This window comes from Neoarius graeffei, chromosome 4, assembly GCF_027579695.1.
Source record: "Neoarius graeffei isolate fNeoGra1 chromosome 4, fNeoGra1.pri, whole genome shotgun sequence".
Taxonomy (NCBI): domain Eukaryota; kingdom Metazoa; phylum Chordata; class Actinopteri; order Siluriformes; family Ariidae; genus Neoarius; species Neoarius graeffei.
Window position 1 is genome coordinate 67,311,524 of NC_083572.1, and position 27,757 is coordinate 67,339,280.

General features: G+C 40.3%; 1 protein-coding gene across 1 annotated transcript in view; it reads right to left on the reverse strand.

The window, feature by feature from the left end:
• The window catches only part of LOC132885162 (metabotropic glutamate receptor 4-like), a 320,710-nt gene extending 293,499 nt beyond the window's left edge, over positions 1 to 27,211 (reverse strand). The window contains exon 1 of the mRNA XM_060919511.1: positions 26,684 to 27,211. Coding sequence (XP_060775494.1) covers positions 26,684 to 27,211 — 528 coding nt within the window. The remainder of the gene's footprint in view (positions 1 to 26,683) is intronic.
• Positions 27,212 to 27,757: the final 546 nt, after the last annotated feature.

A 27,757-nucleotide genomic window follows, 5' to 3' on the forward strand; every position in this document is an offset into this window, starting at 1 on the left:
CAGGTAAAGATGAGGGCTTCGTGTACTTCCGTACGTCTGTAAACAATCCAGGCGGAAGCAGATAAACGTCGTTCTCTAAGCCTGCTAACCTCAATTTTTGAAAATACCTCTCCCTCTGCTCGCCCTGTAAATGCCCTATGTTGCTGGATAGCGAAGGTGTTTTCTGCATCTCGCTCCTTTTTCTTGTATGTTCTCCGTTTGTCGCCTTCCTCGCATTCAAACCAATTCGAGCCGAAGTCCGCTACATGTCCAAAATGGTGGTTGCATTTACGAAGGTCACGTGACTGAAAAGGGTCTATAGGAAAGGTGGTGCTGAATTAGATCAGCAGCCTAGATTACAACACTTCAGCACCTGTATTAATATTAACTTTCTAATAATGCATTGATCTACATGGAGAAACAACCCCTCCGTTTTGAATATAGTTGTGTAAATTAGGCATTTTAGTCACATTCTTTAAGGTTCTTTAACCAAGTATACCTGTTCCTGGTTAAATTTTGATGGAGCACAGTTTTTTACCGATGTAGCATTTCTAGCTTTTAGTGGCTGAATTCAAAACCACTACGTACTGAGCACAGAAGAGACTACATTGGGTGGACAAACCATTATCTCATACTCTTTGTAGTGTGCTTGTCTAGGGAGCACTGTGCAATCTGGAACTCAACCAGTGAGTGGGACACGCACACACGGGTGACCTCAGCCGTACACCCATTCTCTCATTTTACTCTCACATTGTTTAAGGACCTTAATAAGATAAGATTAATACAGGTGTTAAGATAAAGTTCATTTGACAGGCATTCAACTAACAAACTAATAGCGTTCAAACTAATAGGTATTGTGAATCCTGCAGCAAGTAAGACCAATAGCTTTCTAGAAAAGTAGAATACATCTGCTACTTCAGCTGTTAGCACTAAGTGGTGCTAAATGGCTAAAAAACATAATTATTTTTTTAAAATACTTACATTTCCCTTGTCTCCAGTTTTGCCACAGACAGTTGGTATTTATCTCTCTTTCAGTACACTTTCATTGCCAGTCCTGTGTTGGACTGGCCCAGGTTAGTAAAGCAATCAGACAAAAAGTGATTAGTATATTAGTTACACAAAAAGTGATTATAGACTGTAGCTGGGACTTTCCATCAAAAATAAACTCAATCCACTCAGCTCTGTGTACCCAACAACACAGTCTGGCTCGATGTAATGCTATCAGGTCTGGCGCTTGAGAGGAAAAAAATGGCACATCCTTCACGATGATAGTTCTCTCAAGTAGATATTCAGATGAGGGGAGGTATGATTCTAATTAATTACCTTTGTGACTTAGAAAAGGGAACCAAATCTGAATGGCTTCTTGAAGTACATTTTCTGAAGTAGGCAGGCCAAAAGAAACTGACTGGATTGTCTTATTTCAGAGTTTGTGGGTTGGTGGGCACTCCAGAAGCTCAGATGTATGTGCACAGGCACTGAAAAGGTGAGTTTTGCATGGCAGGTCTCCTTTAAAACGAATCTGCTTCGAACACTGTTCCAATTTTTTTTTCCAGTCCAGCCCTTAATTACCACTGTGCTGCACACTAATACCACTGCAGTAAATTACTGTTCATGGCAGTTACAGAACTGAAAGTCCTCGAGAAGTTGGAAAAGAATGGCTACATTATTTCAGGTGAATTTTATTAGGGTTTTGTTTGTTTGTTTTTATTCAGGCAGAAATGTCACATCTTCAGTCTGCATTCCAAGTCACGCAGTGAGTCAGTCAACATGCAACTCGAGTGTAACTGAAGTCTGAGTGCCTATTTTGAGTGAGCCTGCTGAGTGGAGTGCGATTCCAGGCAGTTGTTGCCCTGGGTCAAAGAACCTCAAGATAATCATTATAGTCTAGTAATGTCAGGTACCTTTAGCTTTTCCTGCCCACCAAGGTTATCAGGTGACTTTACCAAGAACTAAACATACATAGTCATATTATTACTATTAAAACTATTAATTCTATCAGTTGTGTGTTTTTCGCCTAATGTGGTATGAGGAAACTGATTCAAATCCAATTCTCTCATTAGATTTTGTTCTTGTTTGTTTGTTTGCTTGGTTTAAGAGTTACTTAAAAGTATTGGATTTAATAAAGCACGCCAGAGCATTTGCAAATAAAAACAGTGCCAGTGCCAAGAAATAAACGCATTCGATTGTATGCTACATAATTTGTCCAAAAGGATCCAAACAATCCTTTAAAATAGTGTACTTCATGATTTAAGTCTTTTTCTTACATAGGTGTTTACTTGCACACACAGTCGTGTAATCTCCATGGAAAACACAGGCGGGATATTGGGATGCTCTGGAGGACTGAGTGGAAACATCTATGAGCAATAACAGCTCATCTATGAAGTGAAAGGCCACACAAACTCAGATACACAGACACACAGACTACTGAAGAGTCCTGAAATACATACCAAGAAAAAATTTTTGTCTTCAGTTTGTACAACCACTACTGAGGTCCAGACTGTCATTGCAAGCAAAGTTAGCATGCCCAGGAGCTAAACATGTTTTTTTTTTTAATGTCTGAGCAGCTGCACAATAACCTACGATTGCCATGCATACTGTCAGACATCAATAAGAGTGATATAAAATTCAGTGCCATTAGACTCTGGAGGTTTATAAACATATACTCTGGAGTGATGAATCACACTTCAGTGTCTGACAGTCCAACACATAAGTCTGGGTTTGGCAGGTGTCTGAAGAACACTACCTGCCGCAACATAAAATTCCAACTGTACAGTAAAATGTGAGGAGAGGAAGAATAATGCTCCAAGGCTGTTTTTCCTGTTTGAAGCTAGGTTGCCTGGTATCAAGTATCAAGTGGCATCCAAGATAATCTTCACTTTTTTACATTGTGGGATGTTTACTTTGGTTTCAGAATGGCAATGTCCCTGTTCACATGGCTTAGTATTCAGAGTTCATACCAAAATTGCATGTCCTCATACATGACGACAGTCATACTACAACCCCGATTCCAAAAAAGTTGGGACAAAGTACAAATTGTAAATAAAAACAGAATGCAATAATTTACAAATCTCAAAAACTGATATTGTATTCACAATACAACATAGACAACAGATCAAATGTCGAAAGTGAGACATTTTGAAATTTCATGCCAAATATTGGCTCATTTGAAATTTCATGACAGCAACACATCTCAAAAAAGTTGGGACGGGGCAATAAGAGGCTGGAAAAGTTAAAGGTACAAAAAAGGAACAGCTGGAGGACGAAATAGCAACTCATTGGCAATATCGTTAACATGACTGGGTATAAAAAGAGTATCTTGGAGTGGCAGTGGCTCTCAGAAGTAAAGATGGGAAGAGGATCACCAATCCCCCTAATTCTGCGCCGACAAATAGTGGAGCACACTGGCGGCTCATTAATAGGGGCGATTTGGGCGACGCACTCCCAAACAGGGAGGGAGATTTTTTTTTTTTTTTTTTATCTACTCCTACTACCACGGCAACAGTAATGTCATTGTCCAATCAGGCTAAGGTCGCGCCTGGTGTAGCCACGCCCGGTGTAGCCACGCCCTTTTGGGGCGATTTCTGTCAGGTTCAGATTTGCCCCAAAATCTCCCATTGACACTAAAGGCCAATTTATGCTGACAACCCAGTCCTCGCAGATAGCGTCGCAGACAGTGTCTGCGTAGCCCCCCCACCTTCGCAGACGCTCTGCGCGCACCTCCCAAAAATTGTGACCACCGCAGAAGCCTCGCAGACAGCGCCGCAGACAAGAGGGCTCTGATTGGTCCACTCTACATCCGCTGTACACGCACTTCCGCTTCCCTACTTTCCCGGTTTGGTTTGTTTTCACGACCGGCATTTTTAAAAACACGAGCGAAGATGGAGCAGCACGAAGAGCGGTTGATTGAGGAAGCACGTACATCTATACGACTCCAGTTCTAGTCATTATAAGTAACCGGAGGATAAACACTCCACTAACCACACCCACCAACTACTCCTAGCGACTTCGCGCCCCCTTGTGTTGTGCCGGTGAAAACATCGCGCACGCCTATTATCCCCGCTCAACAATAAATTACAACTGTCTGCGAAAAGCTATCTGCGAAAGCCTTGTCGCACGAGCATACAGAGGCCTTAATGGTACGTACGTTTTTTTTTTTTTTTCGAAAATCCTGCTCCCAATGCATTTTCTATTAGGTTTTATGTGCTCGCGCAAGCAGCGTGCTTACGTCATACGCCTGTTGCGCCGCGCAAGTGTTGCCAGATTGTGCATTTTGGCGGGTTTTGAACATAATTTTGGGCTGGAAAACGCAACTTGCGCGGGAAATGTGTGAACATTCTATGAAGAAGATGGCGGCGAGTGTTGAGTGCAACAATATGATAGCGTCTCTGAAAGAAGTTCCCTTTAGTCGTCGTGCCAATGAGGAGAAAACGGCAATCAAACAGCTAGTGTCTACGAAGGGGGAGAAGACCTACTCAAGAGGTTTTAACAAGAACTGGTACCACCGGAAAACTTGGCTAGCTGGCTGTGATGTAGTCAGTGCTCTTTTTTGCTCCCCTTGCGTTCTCTTCCACCCTGGAAGTAGCACAGCAGACGGTACAGTGATATCTGATATTTGAATTTACTAGGCAAAAGTTGTGTGTGTGTGTGTGTGTGTGTGTGTGTGTGTGTGTGTTTTACCAATGGCAGTTTAACATTGCCATGTTTTTGTTTTACCAATGGCAGTTTAACATTGCCATGCTTGGAATATTTCAGTAGCCTCAAGTTCTCTCTGACTTGGTGTAAATTAAGCATATTTTCAGTTTTTATATATTGTACAGTATGTGTTCATTGGAGCCAGCAGCACCTTACCTTTTTTCCAACTTGTTAAGCCAAGTTGCACTGACTACAAAACCTTGTGTAACCTTGTGTGTGTATAGCTAAATACCGTAAAATACCAAATAATAGCCGAGTTCCAATTAACCGCCGAGTTCCCTTTAACGGCCGGGTGTACGCGTGTGTTGTGACAAATAAAGGCCGGTTCCGAATACTCGCCGGGGTCTAAAAAAAAAAAAAAAGCGTCCGAACGTTCTATCTAGAATCTTGAGGCCCAGCACTTTTCTGGTTTTCTGGTGTTTAAACGATTTTGCATTGCATAGTTTTCTACCGAAACAATATGAATGAATGAAATTATTTCTATAATACTGTTTACAACATTTTGTTACACAGGGGTGATAGCGTTCCGGCGCGCCGTGGCTGGGGGAAAAAAAAAAAAATCTAGTTCGCCCATTGTCCTGTGTCATTCTGAGATGCGCAGATAGACAGTAAAGGGAATTCCGAATTCCCTTTACTGTCTATCTGCGCATCTCAGAATGACACGTAACTTACACGTAACTTACGTGATAATAAACATGCCATTTCAATGTTATAATCTTGGTCTACCGTAATATTTCTTGAGGAATGCAACTCCGTAACTTTTGACAGATGTCTTAGCCAATTACGTTTGACATGGGTGTGTGGGATATCACTTACGTCATCGAATGAGGAATACCCCTTTGGGTATACCCAACGAAAGCCAGCGTGTGTGGTGACATTGAGGACTGCGGGTTTCCAAGGTTGGACTGCTGCTTCTGTTAAACGACCTAAATTGCCGAATGCATGCGTCAAAGCACACACTGAGTTTTATTAAAGACCTTATACCATTTCACTTGCCCTTACCCATTCGGATCTGGAAGACGCTTTACAAAAAAGGTGAGAGCGTTCTAACATGCATTTCAGTCTGCTCGCGGCCAATCTAATCCAAGGGGCCTTTTCAACAAGTAATCTGTCGTGCAAGTTGGGCAGAAGCACGCGTCAGGCAGGCAACATGTAGGCCTACAAGTCAGTAACCTATTCAACTAACTTTCATCCGAACTTTAAGTTTTCTACGGGGTCGAGCCACCGTACCAACTCACTCTGGGAATAGGCTCATATCGGCCAAATAGGGAGACGTCTTGGAGAGAAACGTGAGAATGCAAGATGACAGTATGTAGCCACTGCAGGTCACTTATTTTTCAGCACAAGAAAAACCCCTTTGGTTTGACACTTCGCACCCTAATTATGTTGCTTCAACGTCGCGCCCTCCATGCAATTTCAGATTGACAGACATCGCGAAGCGCAAAGGGTGGAGGCTGCATGGGTGAGGGTGATAGCAAGTGACCATAACTTTGCAGAGTAATTAAATCACAGTGCTGCTCACAGACAATGGTGTGGTTTCTTGATTATTTTGTAAAGCATGCACTTAACTAGTCATTAACAGGAAAAGGTGTGTGATTTATCCTTTATCCACCCTGACTGTGCCATGCGAAGATGCATTCTGCGCGTCTTCAAAATTCCCCGAAGTCGGCACCGTGCTATCTGTAATCTAACTCTAAACAAACTGTAAGTTATACTGGTTAAAAGTAGGCCTATCTGAGAATGATTTTTCCCCCGTTTTGAGGTAGATTTTGGGGAAGGTGTTTGTGAAGAAGGAATTAATCGCCTGTTCCAAATAGCCGCCTAGTCTCTAATACGCGCCGGGTCTCTTACGTGATTGAGACAAATAATAGCCCGGGCTATTATTTGGTATTTTACGGTAACAAGCCTTTTGTGTTCATTGACATGCTTGTAATACTTTAAATTTCCTTTTAAGGCATGGCTTTCTGGAGGAATTCTTGGGGAAAAAAAACTGCAGAATTTATTTAGAATTATTATTTGTTGTTAAAATTGTGCAATTCCATATAAAAAAAACCCCACATAATTAAGCTGCACATGTTTGTTTGATGGTTCTGCTTTTCTTCATCTTTTTCAAAACTTAAACACTTGTTTTGGATTTATATCCTGCCACTTTAATTGCATTCTTTAGAACTGAAGAAATTAGAATATGTTTATAATTAAGAATTTGTGTCTACTTCTTATAGAATACTGGAATAATATGAGAAAATAAATGAGTAATGTAATATTAATTGATTGTGATGCCAGATGTTTTGCTTTGAAGGCTTCACAATGAATCTTCCTTAGTTTTAGCCTGGCAAGCCAGACTAAATGTGAATATTTGCCACTCGTAGGCAAAAATATTTTTGGCTGCTAGGCGGGTGGGTCTAGTTTACTAGGCTACCTTAGTTTGCCACCTTTAACTTGTTTAGTGTTGCCACCTAGTGGAGAGAAGAGATGTTGTCTATATTGATATCTGAATTTACCAGGCAAAAACAAGTTCGGCCAATTGATTTGCTACCTAGGTCAGTTTACTTCAGTCCTGTGGACATTTACGGTCCGTGTAGACATAATGGAGGAAAATTGCCCCCCCTGAAAAAAAATTCAGGAGCCGCCACTGGTGGAGCAATATCAGAAAGGAGTTCGACAGTGTAAAATTGCAAAGAGTTTGAACATATCATTATCTACAGTGCATAATATCATCAAAAGATTCAGAGAATCTGGAAGAATCTCTGTGCGTAAGGGTCAAGGCTGGAAAACCGTACTGGGTGCCCGTGATCTTCGGGCCCTTAGATGGCACTGCATCACATACAGGCATGCTTCTGTATTGGAAATCACAAAATGGGCTCAGGAATATTTCCAGAGAACATTATCTGTGAACACAATTCACCGTGCCATCCGCCGTTGCCAACTAAAACTCTATAGTTCAAAGAAGAAGCCGTATCTAAACATGATCCAGAAGCGCAGACGTCTTCTTTGGGCCAAGGCTCATTTAAAATGGACTGTGGCAAAGTGGAAAACTGTTCTGTGGTCAGACGAATCAAAATTTGAAATTCTTTATGGAAATCAGGGACGCCGTGTCATTCGGACTAAAGAGGAGAAGGATGACCCAAGTTGTTATCAGCGCTCAGTTCAGAAGCCTGCATCTCTGATGGTATGGGGTTGCATTAGTGTGTGTGTGGCATGGGCAGCTTACACATCTGGAAAGACACCATCAATGCTGAAAGGTATATCCAGGTTCTAGAGCAACATATGCTCCCATCCAGACGACGTCTCTTTCAGGGAACACCTTGCATTTTCCAACATGACAATGCCAAACCACATACTGCATCAATTACAGCATCATGGCTGCGTAGAAGAAGGGTCCGGGTACTGAACTGGCCAGCCTGCAGTCCAGATCTTTCACCCATAGAAAACATTTGGCGCATCATAAAACGGAAGATACGACAAAAAAGACCTAAGACAGTTGAGCAACTAGAATCCTACATTAGACAAGAATGGGTTAACATTCCTATCCCTAAACTTGAGCAACTTGTCTCCTCAGTCCCCAGACGTTTACAGACTGTTGTAAAGAGAAAAGGGGATGTCTCACAGTGGTAAACATGGCCTTGTCCCAACTTTTTTGAGATGTGTTGTTGTCATGAAATTTAAAATCACCTAATTTTTCTCTTTAAATGATACATTTTCTCAGTTTAAACATTTGATATGTCATCTATGTTCTTTTCTGAATAAAATATGGAATTTTGAAACTTCCACATCATTGCATTCCGTTTTTATTTACAATTTGTACTTTGTCCCAACTATTTTGGAATCGGGGTTGTATAACATACAGACTTAAAAGACAGTTGTGCAAGTGTTGCACATATTGGTTAATGTTAGCTGGAAACAGTGGCATGCCTCAGTTAAGCACAATTTTGACCGTGAACTTAGATTCGTTTTTCTTGTGCTATATAAGCTCAAAGGAGGAGTGGTATTAAGTCCACCACCACTTCCTGAAATACTGTTGTAACCACAATATGACATCCTGAAATTCATGTTTTGTCAACACCAACAGCATTGACAGCGGTGTCTCCGCAACCAGCAAGTCTAGTCCTTCTTGTTACTGATTTGTATGTCAGAAATACCCTTAATACAATCTGTAAACTATTTCAGACATTTGACCTTACTGTGACTTTGAACCTACTTGGGTCATTTCCAAAATCTAATCATTTCATCTGCTGGTTAAAATCCATCCATCCATTATCAGTAACCACTTATCCTGTGCAGGGTCGTGGGCAAGCTGGGATCCTATCCCAGCTGGCTGTGGGTGAGAGGCGGGGTACACCCTAGACAAGTCGCCAGATCATCACAGTGCTGACACATACAGTGCGTTTACATGCCCATAGAGAAAATCGAATTTTTGCCGTAGCTCGACTGAAATCGAAGTTCTAAATGCCATGGAAACACCTTAGCTCAGCTGAAATCAAACAGAACTGGATTTCTCGTAATCGAGCTACGCGACCTAGATTATGCGATTGTAGCCGAGCTACTTAGTGCATGTAAACCCTATCGAGCTACGTAGTCGAGCTACTTACTTCAGCACTGCCCCTTCCGGAAGTGATGAGTGACGAGACCACAAGCGGGAAACACAACAGCCTCGGTCGGCATGACAACAGTAGTAGTAGCGAGCAGCAGAAGAGGTCAGGAGGAACAACATCTCTCGATGTTGCTGTCCTCGTCGTCGTTCTTCTTGTGAGCACGGAACGGATAACTTTGTTTATACTCTTGAATAGCTCTTCTTGATGACGACAACCGGAAGTGTACCAACACGATGGGGCGTGTAGCGCCACCTGTGGCTCGGGTGCACAATGTGCCTCACACAATAGCTTGATTTCCTTGTGTGCATGTAGGATTGGATTTCTCTGGCACCCCTGCTGGGTCCCTTAGCTCGATTACCGACAGCAGCTCGATTTGGATGTGCATGTAAACGCACTGACTGAGACAAACAACCATTCACACTCACATTCACACCTACGGTCAATTTAGAGCCACCAATTAGCCTAAACTGCATGTCTTTGGACTGTGGGGGAAACCGGAGCACCCAGAGGAAACCTATGCAGACACGGGGAGAACATGCAAACTCCACACAGAAAGGCTCATGTGAGGCGACAGTGCTAACCACTACACCACCGTGCTGCCTGCTGGTTAAAATGATAGTCATAATAATTGTACAAACATTCAACTGCTCATTCTTGAGATAACATGCTAACAAGAATCTTAGCCTGACACATGAATGCACAGAGACACAGGCAGACTCATGGCAAAAATTGTAGACAGCCAAAACATGATAGACTTGCAATCCAAGATGCAGCCAAGTCAGTTCATATTGTGTCTTGTATCTGAGGTCTGAGGGGTTTTTTTGTTTGTTTTGTTTTTAATCTTTTAATATGCTTTTTATGTTTTTAAGTCATTTGACCTACATGAGTGGTAGTTTCCAAGAACAACATCTTTTCTTCAGTTTGTGATGTCTGGATGATATGTCTTTATTAAATGTTGGATTTATTGGATTGGCACAGAACTCCAGCCATGGACCAATTGAGGCCTAGGCCTAACTGGAATCCATCTGCTGGAGTATAGTATCGAAAGGAGATGGATCAGCATTCTGTGGATCTTCTAAGTGTACTAGTGCATCTCAAACAATTAGAATATCAGGAAAAGTTCCATATTTTCATCAGTTATTTAAGAAAGGGAAAATGTAATATATTCTAGACTCATTACATGTAAACTAAATGTTTCAAGCATTTTTCAATTTTAATTTTTATAATTATAGCTGACAGCACAAAAAATAAAAATTAAAAAAAATCTCAAAATATGAGAATATTTAATTTTGAGTTGGAGTAAAACAGTATAAATCCCAAGTATCTCTACGTCTAGTTCAGCACACACGACCACCATCATGGGGAAGACTGCTGACTTGACAGTTGTCCAGAAGACAATCATCGACACCCTCCACAAGGAGGGAAAGCCACAGAAGGTCATTGCTGAAAAGGCTGGCTGGAAAAGGTGCAAAAGCAACAGGGATGACAACAGCCCTGAGAGGATTGTCAAGAGAAGTCAATTCAAGAACTTGGGAGAGCTTCACAAGGAAGGGAGGCTGGTGTCAGTGCATCAAGAGCCACCACACACAGATGTCTTCAGGAAAGGGCCTACAACTGTTGCATTCCTAAAGCCTCACTCACAACCCGCCGTAAGTGTTTTGGACACATACGGGTCGCATGGTTTGGTAGCTCGCAGCCGTGCCGCAGGGTCGCGGTGAACCCGGGGGAAAGTTTGGGGGAGGAGTACGGGCAAAGTACTTGTCAAGTACAGGTTGCACACCTGACTTCCTTGAGGAGTGAGAAAAATCATGCTGTCAGCCCGTGGAAAGCGTATGTCTGACACGTGTGATCAGTGTGTGTTCAGTGAGTGTGGAGTGTGAGAGACTTGCATTTTACCAGTTTCCTGTGCTACGAGTTCGGGCCACACTTGTGAAGCATGTGTGATGCATGTGATTAGCACATGACAATCACTCATAACTTGCGTGTGATGCAAGCCACGAGTGGGTATAAAACCAGCGTGTCTGCAGCATTCTGCATCTGTCTTTCGACTGAAGAACATGGGATATTTTGTGGGAAAAATGTAAAAATTTTCAGTTTAAAGTTTAGAAAATGTGACCCAAGAAGAAGTGAGCAAAAGTGAAGTAACCCAGTCTGAAACAGTAGAGGGGGAGGAGGAGGAATAATTTGATGATGATGAGCACCGGCAAGCCCTGCACAGACAGGGAGAAGTATGCCTTCAAGCCGGCAGAAGGCACAGCACCCCACCAGAGGTATTTTCACAGGTAAATACACATGCTTTAAACATTCATTTCAGTATCTATATGCTTATGTAATTAATATTATATATGCTGATTTTCATGTATGTTTCAGCTAACGATACCCAGAAGTGAGGACACTGCAATCCCATCATCGCTGTCAGGCCATTGTGCCATGCTCAGTGATGAGGACAAGGACATCCTGACACCCCGTCCCACCACTCAGCAGGAGCAGGACAGAAGCTCAACAAAGTGTGTTTCAGTGCTGAAATTCTTGGGCTATTTAGTTGGGATTTTTTACAATGCAATAAAACGCGTTATTCCCTTATACTCATGTTTTATTATTTGACGTTTGCATGGTAAATTAAACATATACTCAAATAAAAACAGAAAAAGAGGTGGTCTTCTTCCTTTTTACAATGCTACACGCTACATGATCGATTCCTTGGTTCTTCCCATATATATATATATATATATATATATATATACCCAGAGTCTTGCCCCACATGTCACGGGCAGGTCACATGCACTGCATGCACACCACACATAGGGGTACAAAGTGAGATGCACTTCTGTCTTGCGGGCCGCACAAATAGCAAGTGTAGAATACTTGTGTAGTACTTCTGAGGCACGTAACTCATACAATGACCGTGCGTCACTCATGAGTCTTACTGTCATCACAAAAAGCCCCTACTCATTGCACTGCTGACTTGGTTCAGGTATACAAAAGGAGTACGGGTCCCGTACGTAGTGTATGTGTTCTTGATTTGTCGCAAGACCCGTAGAATTTGCATGTGCAGGACCAAAAGTCCCCACGGGCAGTCTGCGACCTTCTACAGCGCTGAACACACACAAGTGTCATGCAAGTCTCAAGCACGGTTTTGCCAAATTTTTTACCGTAAACCGCCCATAGCAGCACGTACGGCAGGTTGTGAGTGAGGCTTAAGATCAAGTCACTCCTGAACCAGAGACAATGTCAGAAGCGTCTGGGCGAAGGAGAGAAAGAACTGGACTGTTGCTCAGTGGGCCAAAGTCCTCTTTTCAGATAAAAGTAAATTTTGCATTTCATTTGGAAATCAAGGTCCTAGAGTCTGAAGGAAGAGTGGAGAGGCACAGAATCCAAGGTGTTTGAAGTCCACTGTGAAGTTTCTGCAGTCTGTGATAATTTGGGATGCCATGTCATCTGTTGGTGTTGGCTCACTGTGTTTTATCAAGTCCAAAGTCAATGCAGCCATCTAACAGGAGATTTTGGAGCACTTCATGCTTCCATCTGCTGACAAGCTTTATGAAGATGCCAATTTCCTTTTCCAGCAGGATTTAGCACCTGCCCACAGTGCCAAAACTACTAGCAAATGGTTTGCTGACCATGATATTACTGTGCTTGATTGGCCAGCCAACTCGCCTGACCTGAACCCCATAGAGTATCTATAGGGTACTGTCAATAAGAAGATGAGAAACACCCGACCCAAAAATACAGATGAGCTGAAGGCTGCTATCAAAGCAACCTGGGCTTCAATAACACCTCAGCAGTGCCACAGCCTGATCACCTGCATGCCAAGCTGCACTGATGCAGTAATTCATGGTAAAGGAGCCCCAACCAAGTACTGAGTGTATAAACGTACATACTTTTCAGAAGTGGGACATTTCTGTATTGTAAATTCTTTTTTGATTGATCATAGGAAATAGTCTAATAACTTGAAAAACTAGATTTCTGATTTTTATGAGCTATAAGCCACAATCATCAAAATTAAAGGAAAAAAGGCTTTAAATATTTGACCTTATATGCAATGGATATAGAATATATGAAAGTTTATTTAAAAAAAGAAAGTGAATTAAATTACAAAAAATTACGAACTTTTTTTTAACGATTTTCTAATTGTTTGAGATGCACTAGCATATGGAGAGCTAATAGCTGTGGACTCTGGTTAAGGTGGAATAACTGTGTTTTTTCTTCCTAATCTGCAGATTTGATTATCTTCATTCTTCAGTCATCTGAAATCCTAGACTGATTCCTGGTCTGTTGACATCATTTTATATATCCTGTATCTTCAGAACTGAAGGTTAAATGTTAAATGACTATTTTATCATTTTAGATGACTCTCTCTCGCAGCCTACAAACAATGGTGGTCCGGATAAATCATTTCCTGTCAAACTAAAATAACGATGTATGGTTATGCTTTTATTGAGATTGTCTGGAAATATTCAGTCCAATCCTGGACCTACAACCTCTGTGCAATGTTTATCTACTCCTTCATATTTCAAAAGTAGAACCAGCCTTAGGTTTATCCATTGAAATGCTTGAAACCTTCTCCCTAAAATAGATATGATCTGGGGAAATGAAACAAATGCTGACATAATGGTTCTATCTGAAACTTGGCTCAAGAAATTGGTAACTAATGACCTAATTTTTATTGATTGTTACAAAGTCTATAGAACTGGCCTGAGTTTCACAAAAGCATTGCAGCACAAAGATCATCATTAAATGGTACAGCGAGCAACACAATGAATGCTTTCTCTCCTAGTTAAGATGCTCTTAGCATTAAGAGGCTTTTGGGAAACCCACCCCTGGTCAGGTAGGTAAATTAGGCGGGGTTGCTACAGACATGGACAAATTATTTTACAAAGGTATTCTAAAGTAACTTGGACAGATTTGTTGGTACTCCTAAAAAATATTATAAATCATTACATTATAGTCATGTTTCAAACTAATTGTTTAACCTTAATTTGCATCACAGGTATCTTCAATCTTTTTATCAGCCATTTAGCCTATATAAAGGGAGAAAACTTGCCACTGTCATTTGGTATCATTGTGTGCGCCGCACTAAACATGGACCAGAGAAAGCAAAGGAGAGAGTTGTCTGAGGACCTCAGAAACAAAAAAAATATATATATAAACAACCATGTTAAAGTTAAAGGCTATAAGACCTTCTCCAAGCAACTCCATGTTCCTGTGACTACAGTTGCAAATATTATTAAAAAGTATAAGGTCCATGGGACTGTAGCCAACCTGCCAGGATGTGGCTGCAAGAGGAAATGCAACCCTGGGTTCATCAGAAGGATAGTGTGGATGATCAACAAAGAGCCAGGGAAAACATCCAAAGACATTCAAGCTGAACTCCAAGGTCAAGGTACATCACTCTCTGATCGCACCATCCATCACCTTCAGAACAACAATGGGCTCCTTGGAAGAAGACCAGGAGGACTCCACAATTGAAGAAAAACATAAAATAGCCAGACTGGAATTTGCTAAAATGCATGTTAACAAACCGCAAGGTTTCTGTGAGAATGTCCTTTGGACTGATGAGACAAAACTGGAGCTTTTTGGCAAGTCACATCAGGCCTATGTTCACAGATGGAAAAATGAAGCTTTCAAAGAAAAGAACTACATACCTACTGTGAAATATGGAGGGGGCTCGGTTATGTTTTGGGGCTGCTGTGCTGCATCTGGCACGGGATGCCTTGAATCTATGCAGGGCGCAATGAAGTCTCAAGACAATCAATGCATCTTGGACCAAAATATACTGCTCAGTGTCAGAAAGCTCAGTCACAGGTCATGGGTCCTCCAACAGGATAATGCCCCAAAACACACAGCTGAAAGCACCCAAGAATAGCTGACAAAAAAAAAACAGTGGACTATTCTGAAATTGCCCTCTGTGAGCCCTGATCTTAATCCTATTGAACATCCATGGAAAGATCTGAAAAATGTAGTGTGGAGAAGGCACCCTTCAAACCTGAGACAGCTAGAGCAGTTTGCTCAGGAAGAGTAGGCCAAACTACTTGTTGGAAATCTCATTGAGATCTAAATCATACAGAGAAATCATACAGAGATCACTTGTTAGCAGTGATTGCTATGAAAGGTTGTGCAACAAAATAATAAGTTAAGGGTACCATCATTTTTGTCCATGCCATTTTCATTTGTTTTGTTATGTAAAATATTGATTTGAATCAAACATCAAAACCAAAGTCTGATTTGTGTTAAACATGGAATAAACAATGATGGACGCCATTAACTTTTGCCAATTTCAAGTTATTTCAGAGATAGTTGTGGGTTCTTTTTTTCATGGAAGGGTACCAACTAATTTGTCCATGGCTGTCTGTATGTTAAATACAAGCTTACTAGCATAGTAATGGTCAATTACTAAAGATGAACAGTTTAAAGTCCTGGCTATTAAAGTGGGTATATCAAAGGACTCTCATATTACTTTGGTTGGCTGTTATAGACCCCTGTCTGCCTCAAAGGATGGTTTCAAATCTATTTAAGATATTTTACATAAATTAAATGACTCTGAATTTCATCCTAATGGGTGAACTAAATTGGGATTGGCTTTCAGGGACCTCAGATTGTTTCAAAGAACTGTTGGACTCTTTAAACTTTGTGTAACTTAATTCACCAACAAGGCCAAATTCTAAAGTACAAAATAAATCTACCTTGATTGATTTAATTATAACAAATACATCTGATAAATGCACTTCAATTGACATATTTTGTAGATTGGATTATGTTCAGAACCCAAAGGAACAAGTGCACCCTAATGATTAAAAAAGCCAAATCAGAGTTTTATCTTAAATCAGTTACTGAAAGCCTCAATAATCCCTCAAAATTAATTAAATCCTTGTTGGGCACACATGTAGCCTCAAGTCTTCCTGGGTATACTCTGGTTGGCTCAGATGAAATAAAGGACAAGGCTGCCATGGACAGTCAGTTTAATAAACATTGTATTCACGCTGGGTCTGTATTTGACAGCTTAAATTTAGATACATGTCCCCATGTTATACCACCACTGTGACCAATGGAAATTCACTGAAAAAGCACTATTTCGCAAGGTGCCAAATAATGAAATGGGAAAACTAATTTGCACTAGTTAATGTGAAAAGTATGGCAGCGAATCCTGGACAATTTATGCTAGATAGGAGAACTGCCTGGAAAGCTTTCACCTTTGCTGCCTACGTCGAATCCTCGACATCGCATGGTGTGATAGTCACCAACACCACCATGCTGGAGCAAGCTGCCTCCCTAAGCATGCACCTTCTCCTCTGTCAGCATCATCTGCAATGGCTGGGACATGTGCACCGAATGAAGGACAGGCGCATACCAAAAGATGTTGTGTAAGACCAGAGGACACTGCCCAACACTGCACTTCAAAGACGTCTGTAAGCATGACTGGAAACTCACAGGCATCGACCCAGATGGTTGGGAACTGCTTGCAGACAACTGTGGTGGCTGGCATCATGCTGTTCAAGTAGGTGTCAAGAGGGACAAGGAAAAGCACAATCAACAGCTGGAGGACAGAAGACAATGCAAGAAACAGAGACGGCACACTCAGGCCTTCGATCCACACTCCAACTTCAATTGCAATAACTGTGGAAGAGACTGCCACACAAGGATCGGATTGCTGAGCCACTCCAGACGTTGCTCTCAATAGGACTGATACAACTGACCAAGGCACTACCATTATCTCACAGGACAAACATATGCCAACTATAATGTGAGAATTACAATTAGGACTATTGATTCAGAAATATATTGGCAATACATTAAATGCCTATTAATTGTTTAGTTGAATGTACTATTCATATTGATGTATTAGTCTTTATTATTTGTTTACTTTTAAATTGTCACTTGCTTTTAGGTTCCATTGTATTCAATTTAAAGAAGGTAGTCTAGACTCGCAAACTACATGCATGCATTTTTAATAACACTGGTCTACAGCCAAAAATAGACTCAGAAAAGATTATTATTGATTACACTGGTCTACAGCCAAAATGCTTTCAAAATACATATAGTCAAACTTTACTAATTCTGAGTCGCTGAGAATGAAAATGAAACTTAAAATGGTTCATTGGCTCTAGTTTTCAAGATTGGTTCTATGAATAAATCTATGATTGGGTTTGGATGGCACTTACTTTTTTGGCAAAACAATGAATGATGCGATCTGAAGCCGGTATTGCATCATAAATGATATCATGTTATTCCTAGAAGTCACCAATGATGCAATCATAAGTCAACTGACATCACTCTGCTGAACAAATTGTCCTATATCAGCTCAAAAATATCATACAGTGCTATGCACTCGAGATTAAGTCTTTGATTTATCTGTTTCGACAAAGTGAGCAGGGATGCCTCATAATTATATGAACAATGCAGATAACTTCTGTTATGTTTGTGGTGAAGTGACTTTTGCATCACAAAAGTACAATATAACTGCTGTAATCAAGAAAGCCTTGGTAATATAACCTTTATATGTTGGTTACAAAATTGGAGATCAGAACAAGCGTTAGGCCACAGACACATGCTGTAACACCTGTGTGAAAATTCTTTGCCAGTGGTTGAACAGGAAAAGGAACTCCATGCCTTCTACAAGGCCAATGACTTGGAGAGAACCAATTGATTATATCAACAATTTGCTCCAGTTGGGAAAGGTTTGTCAAAGAAGAAAAAGTGGACTGTAGAGTATCCAAACATTCCATCAGCTATGTCCAGTACACCAAAAAAGCATTCCTGTTCTTAATGCACCATAATCATTCTCACTTAAGTCAGATGAAGAAGAAGAAGTGTGTGAAACTTTTGGTCCTGAATCATCAATGCCACATGATCCAGATTTTCTCCCATCCTCCTCCTCTGAACCACACCTGATGGGAACTGAATGACCTTGTCAGGGATTTGGAACTACCAAAAAGTAAGGCAGAGCTTCTTGGCTTCAGATTACAATAATGGAATCTTCTGGTAGACGATGTTAGTGTTTTCATGTTTTGCGACTGTCAAAAGGATCTTGTCCCATTTTCCTCATGAAAGGTGATCCATGGAAGCTTGACAAGAGATGCTCCGTTTCGTGAATACAAGAGACAAGCTACCAAAAAGCACTGAGTACACATTGAATAAGGACTAAACCTCATCTCATCTCATTATCTGTAGCTGCTTTATCCTGTTCTACAGGGTCACAGGCAAGCTGGAGCCTATCCCAGCTGACTACGGGCGAAAGGTGGGGTACACCCTGGACAAGTCGCCAGGTCATCACAGGGCTGACGCATAGACACAGACAACCATTCACACTCACATTCACACCTACGGTCAATTTAGAGTCACCAGTTAACCTAACCTGCATGTCTTTGGGGGAAACCGGAGCACCCAGAGGAAACCCATGCAGACACGGGGAGAACATGCAAACTCTGCACAGAAAGGCCCTCGCTGGCCACGGGGCTTGAACCCAGACCTTCTTGCTGTGAGGCGACAGTGCTAACCACTACACCACCGTGCCGCCCAGGACTAAACCTATTCAGTACATATACGGGTACATAATTGTTTATTGTCATTTGGTTCATAGTACATGTTATTTATATCAACTTTTTGCTGATTTTCTAGTGTTACATAAGGAGAACAGGTGAAATATCATGTAAACCAAGGTAACAAATAGCCGATTTCATCTCTGAAGCAGACAACTTCTGAAAAATTGTTGACCAGTGTAATCTGAATGGGCTGGAAAACAACAACAACAACAACCCTTAAGCACTTTAATAAGCTGATTCTGAATCCAGAGAAACATAAATACCGACCTGAATTTTGAACTTAATCTGTTGATTCTGAATACCATCCATGAAGTCTTTGCTGAAATGGTTTGTTGAGAACAGAGGGGAAGATCTTGGCTGGCCAGCACAGAGCCTTGATCTCAACTTAATCAAACACTCTAATGACATATTGTTCCACCAAACCCAAAATCTTGTGGAAAAGGACTGGCTTTGCATAAAACGCAAGACCAATTCCCTATCAGTGACTTGATTTCAGAAGAAATGTTGGACAAGGTACACACCATATGTGCTGAAACTTGGACACTCTCAGCCTTGGCTTGCAAATACATGCAATTTGACTCAAGGCATATTTTAAAGAAGAAGGCAATTTTCCCTCAATCTGCTGGCAGATGTTATTCTTTTCTTTTTCTTTTCTGGTACAACCATAGAATTATACTGCTAATACTGACAATGTTGTTTAAATTAAAAAATGTCAAATTGTTGTTTTCATAGGATATTAATGGCCTAATTGCCGTCATTCACAAATTGTATATCTCACTTGCAGGACTTGTAATTATTGCTGACAGCATGCAGAATCTTCAAACCACTCTTTTATACTGCAATTAACTGATCCTGTGAGATGAAGTATGTTTTTGTTACTTTCGTATTTACTGACTGGGCAGAGAGCCACATTACTGCATATGCAAATGTGGCCATCTTTGTAAAGTCCCAATTACTGGGAGTTTCAAATGATTTAAATGCAGTAACATTTAAAAGGAGACTGAAGGTTTTGGTGTAATTTTAAAAACATTTACACAATGGATCTAACTCATTTGCAATTGAAAGAACAAGAAATCTACCAAAGAAATCTACAAACCCAAACCAGAAAAGTTGGGACAGTGTGGAAAATGCAAATTAAAAAAAGAAAGCAGCGATTTCTAAATTTACACCCCCAAATCAGAAAAAATTGGGATAGTAGGTTGAAATTGAAATTAAAACTAAAAACAGTGATTTGTAAATAATCTTGGACCTGTATTGCACTCAAAACAATAGAAGAGCATTTTACTTTATGTTATACCTCATGAAATTTATTGTTTTTTCAAAATAAATACTTATTTCAGTTTTGATTCTTGCAACACATTTGAAAAAAATTGAACAGTAAAGCATTTACCACTTTATAATATTGTTATTCCTTCTCACAACACTTAAAAGATGTTTAGGGACTGAAGAAACCAATGGCCCTTTTCCACTGAATGGTACCAGCTCGACTCACCTCGACTCTACTCGCTTTTGGTATCAGCAGTTTGTTTTCTGCTACAGCTGGTCATCATAGCAATGCTGTATGAAACTACAGTGATGTCATCTTCAACAAGACACACACAGGAACATCTTTATTACTATTAATACTATTACTTGCACGTATATTTGTGTGTGTACATGCAAAACCATATTACATCAAGTTGAAGTTGCTGTAATTCATCACATTTCTAATGCGCTTTATTAAACAAACAAATTTTTAAAAAAGGCATAAACATGGTGTGTTCAAACTGTCAGGAAGTACTGGTGTTTGAAGTCCACTGTGAAGTTTCCGCAGTGTGTGATGATTTGGGGTAACATGTCATCTGCTGTTGTTGGTCCACTATGTTTTATCAAGTCCAAAGTCGATGCAGCCATCTACCAGGAGATTTTAGAGCACTTCATGCTTCCGTCTGCTGACAAGCTTTATGGAGATGACAATTTCCTTTTCCAGCAGGATTTAGCACCTGCCCACAGTGCCAAAACTACTACCATGGTTTGCTGACCATGATATTACTGTGCTTGATTGGCCAGCCAACTCGCCTGACCTGAACCCCAGAGAGAATCTATGGGGTATTGTCAAGAGGAAGATGAGAAACACCCGACCCAAAAATACAGACAAGCTGAAGGCTGCCATCAAAGCAACCTGGGCTTCAATAACACCTCAGCAGTGCCTCAGGTTGATCGCCTCCATGCCATGCAGCATGGATGCAGTAATACATGGTAAAGGAGCCCCAATCAAGTATTGAATGTATAAATGAACATACTTTTCAGAAGTTGGACATTCTGTATTGTAAATCCTTTTTGATTGATCTTAGGAAATATGCTAATAATTTGAGATGCTAGATTTCTGATTTTCATGAGCTATAAGCCATAATCATCAAAATTAAAACAAAAAAAGGATTGAAATTTCACCTGACGTAATGAATACAGAATATATGAAAGTTTATCTTTTTTAATTAAATAATGAAAAAAGAGGTTTTTCATGATATTCTAATGGTTTGACATGCAATTTTATATATATATATATATATATATATATATATATATATATATATATATATATATATATATTACACACACACAGTAGGTTCACATACTTCTGACACCCACAGATATGTAATATTGGATAATTTTCCTCAATAAATGACCAAATACATTATTTTTGTCTCATGTGTTTAACTGGGTTATTTTTATCTACTTTTAGGACTTGTGTGAAAATCTGATGATGTTTTAGGTCATATTTATACAGAAATATAGAAAATTCAAAAGGGTTCACAAACTTTCAAGCACCACTGTATACACAGGGTGTTTCAAAAAATTTGATATCATTTCACAATCTAATAACTTTGCCAATTCTCATTCAACTGTCAAATTTTAACAGCATGTGTGGAAACAGGTCAAAATTTTATGTTTAATGTTTTTTGTTTTTATATTTTTAGGTATAGAAATGCCACTCACTGGAAAAGAAAAGGCGTTTTGTGTGTTAGAGTACGCTCGAGCACAAACAAGACTGTGCAGCGTGCATTTATGAGAGAATTCTCTAAAAATGCACTGTTACCAGAAAAGACTGTTACCAAAGCATGCTTTAGTGTATTTGGCAGGAGCTGGACTACTGACTTGACGTGTGCCGTATCTCAGGCGGCACGCATATTGAAAATTTGTGAAAACATTCATGGATTCCACATATCTTTGAATTTCTCATTACAATTTTGAGGAATAAATCTTATATTGCTCAACATTAAGCCTGTTCAGTTTCATTTGCTTAGACTATGTAGTTTCTGGGATATTTACATCTCAAATAATATCAAATTTTTTGAAACACCCTGTGTGTATCCATCCATCCATTATCTGTAGCCATTTATCTTGTACAGGGTCATAGGCAAGCTGGATCCTATCCCAGCTGACTATGGGCGAGAGGTAGGGTACACCCTGGACATGTCACCAGATCATCACAGGGCTGACACATAGAGACAAGCAACCATTCACACTCACACCTACAATCAATTTAGAGCCACCAATTAGCCTAACCTGCATGTCTTTGGACTGTGAGGGAAACCAGAGCACCCAGAGGAGCCCTACGCAGACACGAGGAGAACATGCAAACTCCACACAGAAAGGCCCCCGTTGGCCACTGGGCTCAAACCCAGGACCTTCTTGCTGTGAGGCGACAGTGCTAACCACTACACCACCGTGCCACCCCTTTCTATCATAGCCAGCATTATTCTTTTCAGCAATTTGTGTCACAGTAGCTCTTCTGTGGAATCGGACCAGATGGGCTAGCCTTTGTTCTCCATCAATAAGGGGTGCCCATGACCGTCACTGGTTCACTGGTTGCCCTTCCTTGGACCACTTTTGGTACTAACCACTGCATACTAGGAACCCCTCACAAGATCTGCTGTTTTAGAGATGCTCTCACCCAGTCGTCTAGCTATCACAATTTGGCCTTTGTCAAAGTTGCTCAGAGCCTTACACTTGCTTATTTTTCCTGCTTTCAACACATTAACTTTGAGAACTGACTGTTCACTTGCTGCCTAATATATCCCACCCTTTAACAGGTGCTATTGTAATGAGATAATCAATGTTATTCACTTAAATATATTGATTTGACCGGCGCTTTAACTAAAATATGAGCTAAACAGCTGAAGTTTAAGGAGATTGTCCAAAGGCCCAACAATGGTTGTCTGGCAGTCATGCAATGTGAACTGGCAACTGACAACCTTCAGACGAGTAGTATAGAACCATAATCACTGGCCTGCAGCTGCCAAAGTCTGTCTCAGCATAACACCTTGATTGCATTTTGACCTTTAAATGTGTATTTTGTGATGAGTTCAGCAAGGAAACACGGAGCTGCAGCTGTAGCCCCCAACTGTTATGCAATGTTTATTTAAAATATTAATCAGGCAAAGTGTAGGACACTTATTACATTCCAAAACTGTAGAGACAGATTTCCTTTAAACACATCAACCAGTGTAAATAAAAATGCGGGTGTCTACGTTTGCTTGTGTGACTGTATCTTTGCAAGGTGTTACTGTATCTCTGGTCATTCTCTTCGGTGCTCTTGACTCCATATTTGACAAAACCATACACTAAACAAATGAAGACTATATGTAGTAGGGTAAAGAGCTTATAACTCAGTGGGAAGTGTTTTATAATGAGATGCACTTTGCTTCCCTGTGAACTCATCTGTCTGCTTCGAGTAAACGCCTTTGTCCACCTCTTAAATAAATGAGGAGAGACACCAGCTCATCTAAAGATTTACTGTTTAAGCCATAATAAAGCATCTTGGAAAAGTGCAATCCAGCCTGGCAAGAATTTTTGCACCTTACAAAAGTGCACAGTTTAGCACCAGCCTCTTTCAGACATAAATCCTTTGATGCCTAGTGAAGGAAAATCTTGGAACTTAAGGACTGTGGAAATGTTACATAAACTCTAAGTGAGCATCAACTTGCCATTCAGCACTAAGGCAATTTTTTTTAACAGACAGAAAACAGTTTAAGAATAAGAATGGGAAGAGGGAGCTGTCCATGAGTAAATGAATGTAACTGATGAACAAGAACAAGCGGCATTTAGAGCTGAATACAAGGAGAATTGCATGTTCATTGAAAGCATACAAATAAGTAATGTTGACAAAAGGGGTGAGACACCTCTTTTGTTCAAGTGGAGAAAATATCAAGGCTGATTGTGAAGAGCTGAAGAGCATGGATAAAGGTGTAAAGTGTACTTGATGATACAGTAGAATGTGTGGAAGGTTAGAGACCAAAGAGTTTAATCAGTGGCGATCTCAGAGATGATTGTTATTGTACAGAGGTGAATATATGTAGAAAAATTCTGTCCACCCTGTTTGTGATCCAGCCACAGTAAGCACTGATCCAGACCATACCGCCTCTCCATTAGTAATGGTAGCATTTTAGCTGTATGCTTTTAATGTGCTATAACAGCACTTGTGCCGAAGGCCTATCATCACTGCCACAATTGTGCCACACACGCGCACACCTCCTGCCGTATGTCTTTAATCACAGCTCTAGCACTGATGAATGTCACTGCATAATTTTTTTTTTTTTGGTAAACATCCATTAAACACGCAGCTGTCTTTGGGCCACCCAGCTTACAACAAGGAAAAGGATCAATCACAAAGGCTACAGACCAGCAGTGGATGACAATCATAGCTAAGTGCAGATTCGTACATTATTCATACACAGCAGGTGCAAAATTGATCCTGAATGCAAAAAAAAAAAGAAAATTGTGATACTGCATAGAATCCATGACAAATTTGAGAGGTGCCTTTTGATCTTTCAAAATAATTCAAAATTCATGTAGCATACAGGAGTGAAAGTAATGACTTGTTTTAGCTCTAGCATCAGGAATGAACTGAATATGAATCATAGAAGCTTTTTTTTTTCACTGAGAGGATTAAGTGTCGGGGTGGAAAATTACAATATCAGTGGGCATTACCCATTGGAAGGTCTTTTAATTGTAGGCCTAAGCTTAATCAATGTCCGGGGGGGGGTGTGACTGCCCACAGAGTCTGCAGATGTATTTCATCATACCGCAAGCAAACCCAAATCCACTTTTTTTTTTTAAAGTCCAGTAAAGGCTTATCTGGTTAAGGCAGAGAAAATATTTGCTATTCTAGGTTAGTATGAGATTATTCCTGATGTTATAAGCTCTGGCAGTTAGACTGCTAATAGCATGGAAGTGCAAACTGCAGCAGAATGTTTGCCCCAATTCAATCCTATTACCAGAAAAATAATTCAGCATGTCCGAATATTTGAAACCAAGTTTAATAATCAAATACCCTCTAAATGATACAGTAAAATACACTTTGAGTAGCAATATCCTCTTGAAATGTAGAAAGGTGAGTTGATGAATACTGACATTATAATGCTAATAAAAAAACAAGAGAGCTATCATCTATTTATGACACTGAATTTTATAACCGAAATCCTTTTGTAAATATGTTTATATTACTGTTCTATTTACACTGCATGAAGGTGGGCAAAATCATTATTTACACATTCAAGTTGTCATTTAACAATTTACATATTCATATCCTCTCTGCTCAAGCACTGATTAAAAAAAATTTGCTATTTAACATTCATCATACTGATATATTACCTGGCATTCCAAAATACATATGCACTATATTGGATGTTTGAAAATAGAAAAATTACTTTCTCATTCACCAATTCAATATATCAGAATGTTTCACAAATATAAACCAGATCGTATGGATAATGAACATAAAGTGCCATTAATCAATAATGACACATTTTTCATTCATTTGTTCATTCATCTTTAGTAACTGCTTTATTCCAGTCTGGGTCAGAGGGCATCCAGAACCTATCCTGGTAATACTGGGCACAAGGTAAGAATACACTCTGGATGGGATGCCAGTCCATCATAGGGCACTATTCACACACTTTCACACCCAGGGGCCATTTAGCATAGCTAGTCCATCTACTCGGCATGCTGTTGGGAAGTGGAAGGAAACCAGAGAACATGAAGGAACATCGCAAGGACATGAGAAGAACATGCTGAGACACTCCACAAAGATAGCAATTTAAGCTACCTGTTGTGCCACCAGGGAGTCATTTTTACCTTTTAAAATTCAGCTGCAGGTTTCTTAGCTAAAAAAAGAGGTGTGAAAACATGAATCACTATGAAGGGAGACTAAGTGTGTGAACCAATACTGTCACTCTGCCCTAAATACAGTACTACAATTCTTGGCTCTCAGTAAAGTGTCATATTTAAAGTTCACATAGAATTCATAGACTTCTCAGGTGTCTCACTGATCAAAGGATTATGTATATTCCCTTAATGCACTACAAGCTTTTATCAGTTTCTACTCTGCACATTGTTGTATGATGGTACCATTTAAAAGAGTGTGCAGTGAAATGAAATGAAATCGGAAGGTATTTTTTTATCATAGCTGCTGTTCGGCTTAGCTGAGTGTGCTAATGTGTGTAGTTCTGCTGAATTATGTTCATTCTGCAGCTGAAAAGCTATAAGGCTATAAGCTAGTTGCTAAAATGGCCATGACAGTATGAAGTTGTTCTGTTCTCTTTTCTGTGTATCGAAATAATCCTGAAAATGTATTTTTAAGTATTTAATTTTTTTTCGCAGTCTCTATCAGTTGGTTTGCTATGTGTGTCCAGAGATACAGCCATAGAACAGAACTGACGTTTTAAAACACTATTAGTTATATTTCCATATTCGTAACATGAAAGTGTGAAAATGGTCAAATAGCTTTTTTACATTTTCATGTCAGTGTTCTGCACATATTGTTTTTTTCTCTGCATGAGAACATCATCAGAAGTGCATGATCACACATGCATGCAGCATAGCGGGCACAGTGGTACTTACCTTAAACAAACGCAGGATATTAGCTACCATGATGGACACGGAACTAGAAGAAGCACCGATGACACCCACAACTCTCTCTGGCTTTGTAATGATGGGAGATCCACCATCAGCACACTTCACATCCATCCCATCCTTCTCTATAAGTGCCTGGACAAAAGTTAGTGACTGCTCTAGAGCATGTGTATCTCTGGAACAAGTGTCCAGAATACGGGCCCCCAAAGTGATGTTGGGAAGCAAGTCGTGGTCATTGTTGATGCGGTCCAGAGCAAAAAGCATTGCCTCCAGACGATGAATTCCCTTCTCCTTTTTCAGTTCTCCACAGGGCTTTCCACCATGGCCTCTTGCATGTACTGGAAAGAGTCCTCCCAGAGAGATGTCTCCATCGATACGAATGGAGTTTAGATGTGTATGGCCTGGGCCTTTGGGTTTTGCTGCCAATATGGTCAGAAAGAGACTAAGAAGAACAAGCAGTAAGCATAAGCCATAACAACTGGTCCATCTGCTTCCACTTAATAAGGGTGGAGACATTGCAGCAGCCCAGATCTTGTCTACCTCTTTGTGTTTTGTTTACTTGGTTAAGATGGTGAGCATTGGAGGCACCTTTCAAGGGTGTAAAAGCATTTTAAAGCTCATTGCTGTATCAATATATCAAGGTAGGTGCAATAAAGTGAAATAGACATTTGGCTTTACTCGAAGGTGCTGTCTTTTACTCCGTTGTTCATGGTTCATAAATATTCATTCAATTCTCCTTGACGGGAGGTTTTTCAATAGCTCCCTTTAGGCCAGAGATAGAGCTTTGTCCTCTGGAGCAACTTCCTGGAAAAGAGAAATGATAGAAAGGAATCAGTCAAAGATGCATGGAACACGTGGATCGGTTTGGACAGTGTTGCGTTTTCTCCACAACAGTTTGAAGCATCTTCTTAAGAACTGTGCTCTCTCTCTCTCACACACACACACACACACACACACACACACACACACACACACACACACTCTTCCCTCACATCTTACTTAAATAGTTGCTATGGGCTCCCAAGGTCAAAAAGACTGAGTTAGCTCCTACTTGTCTGATTT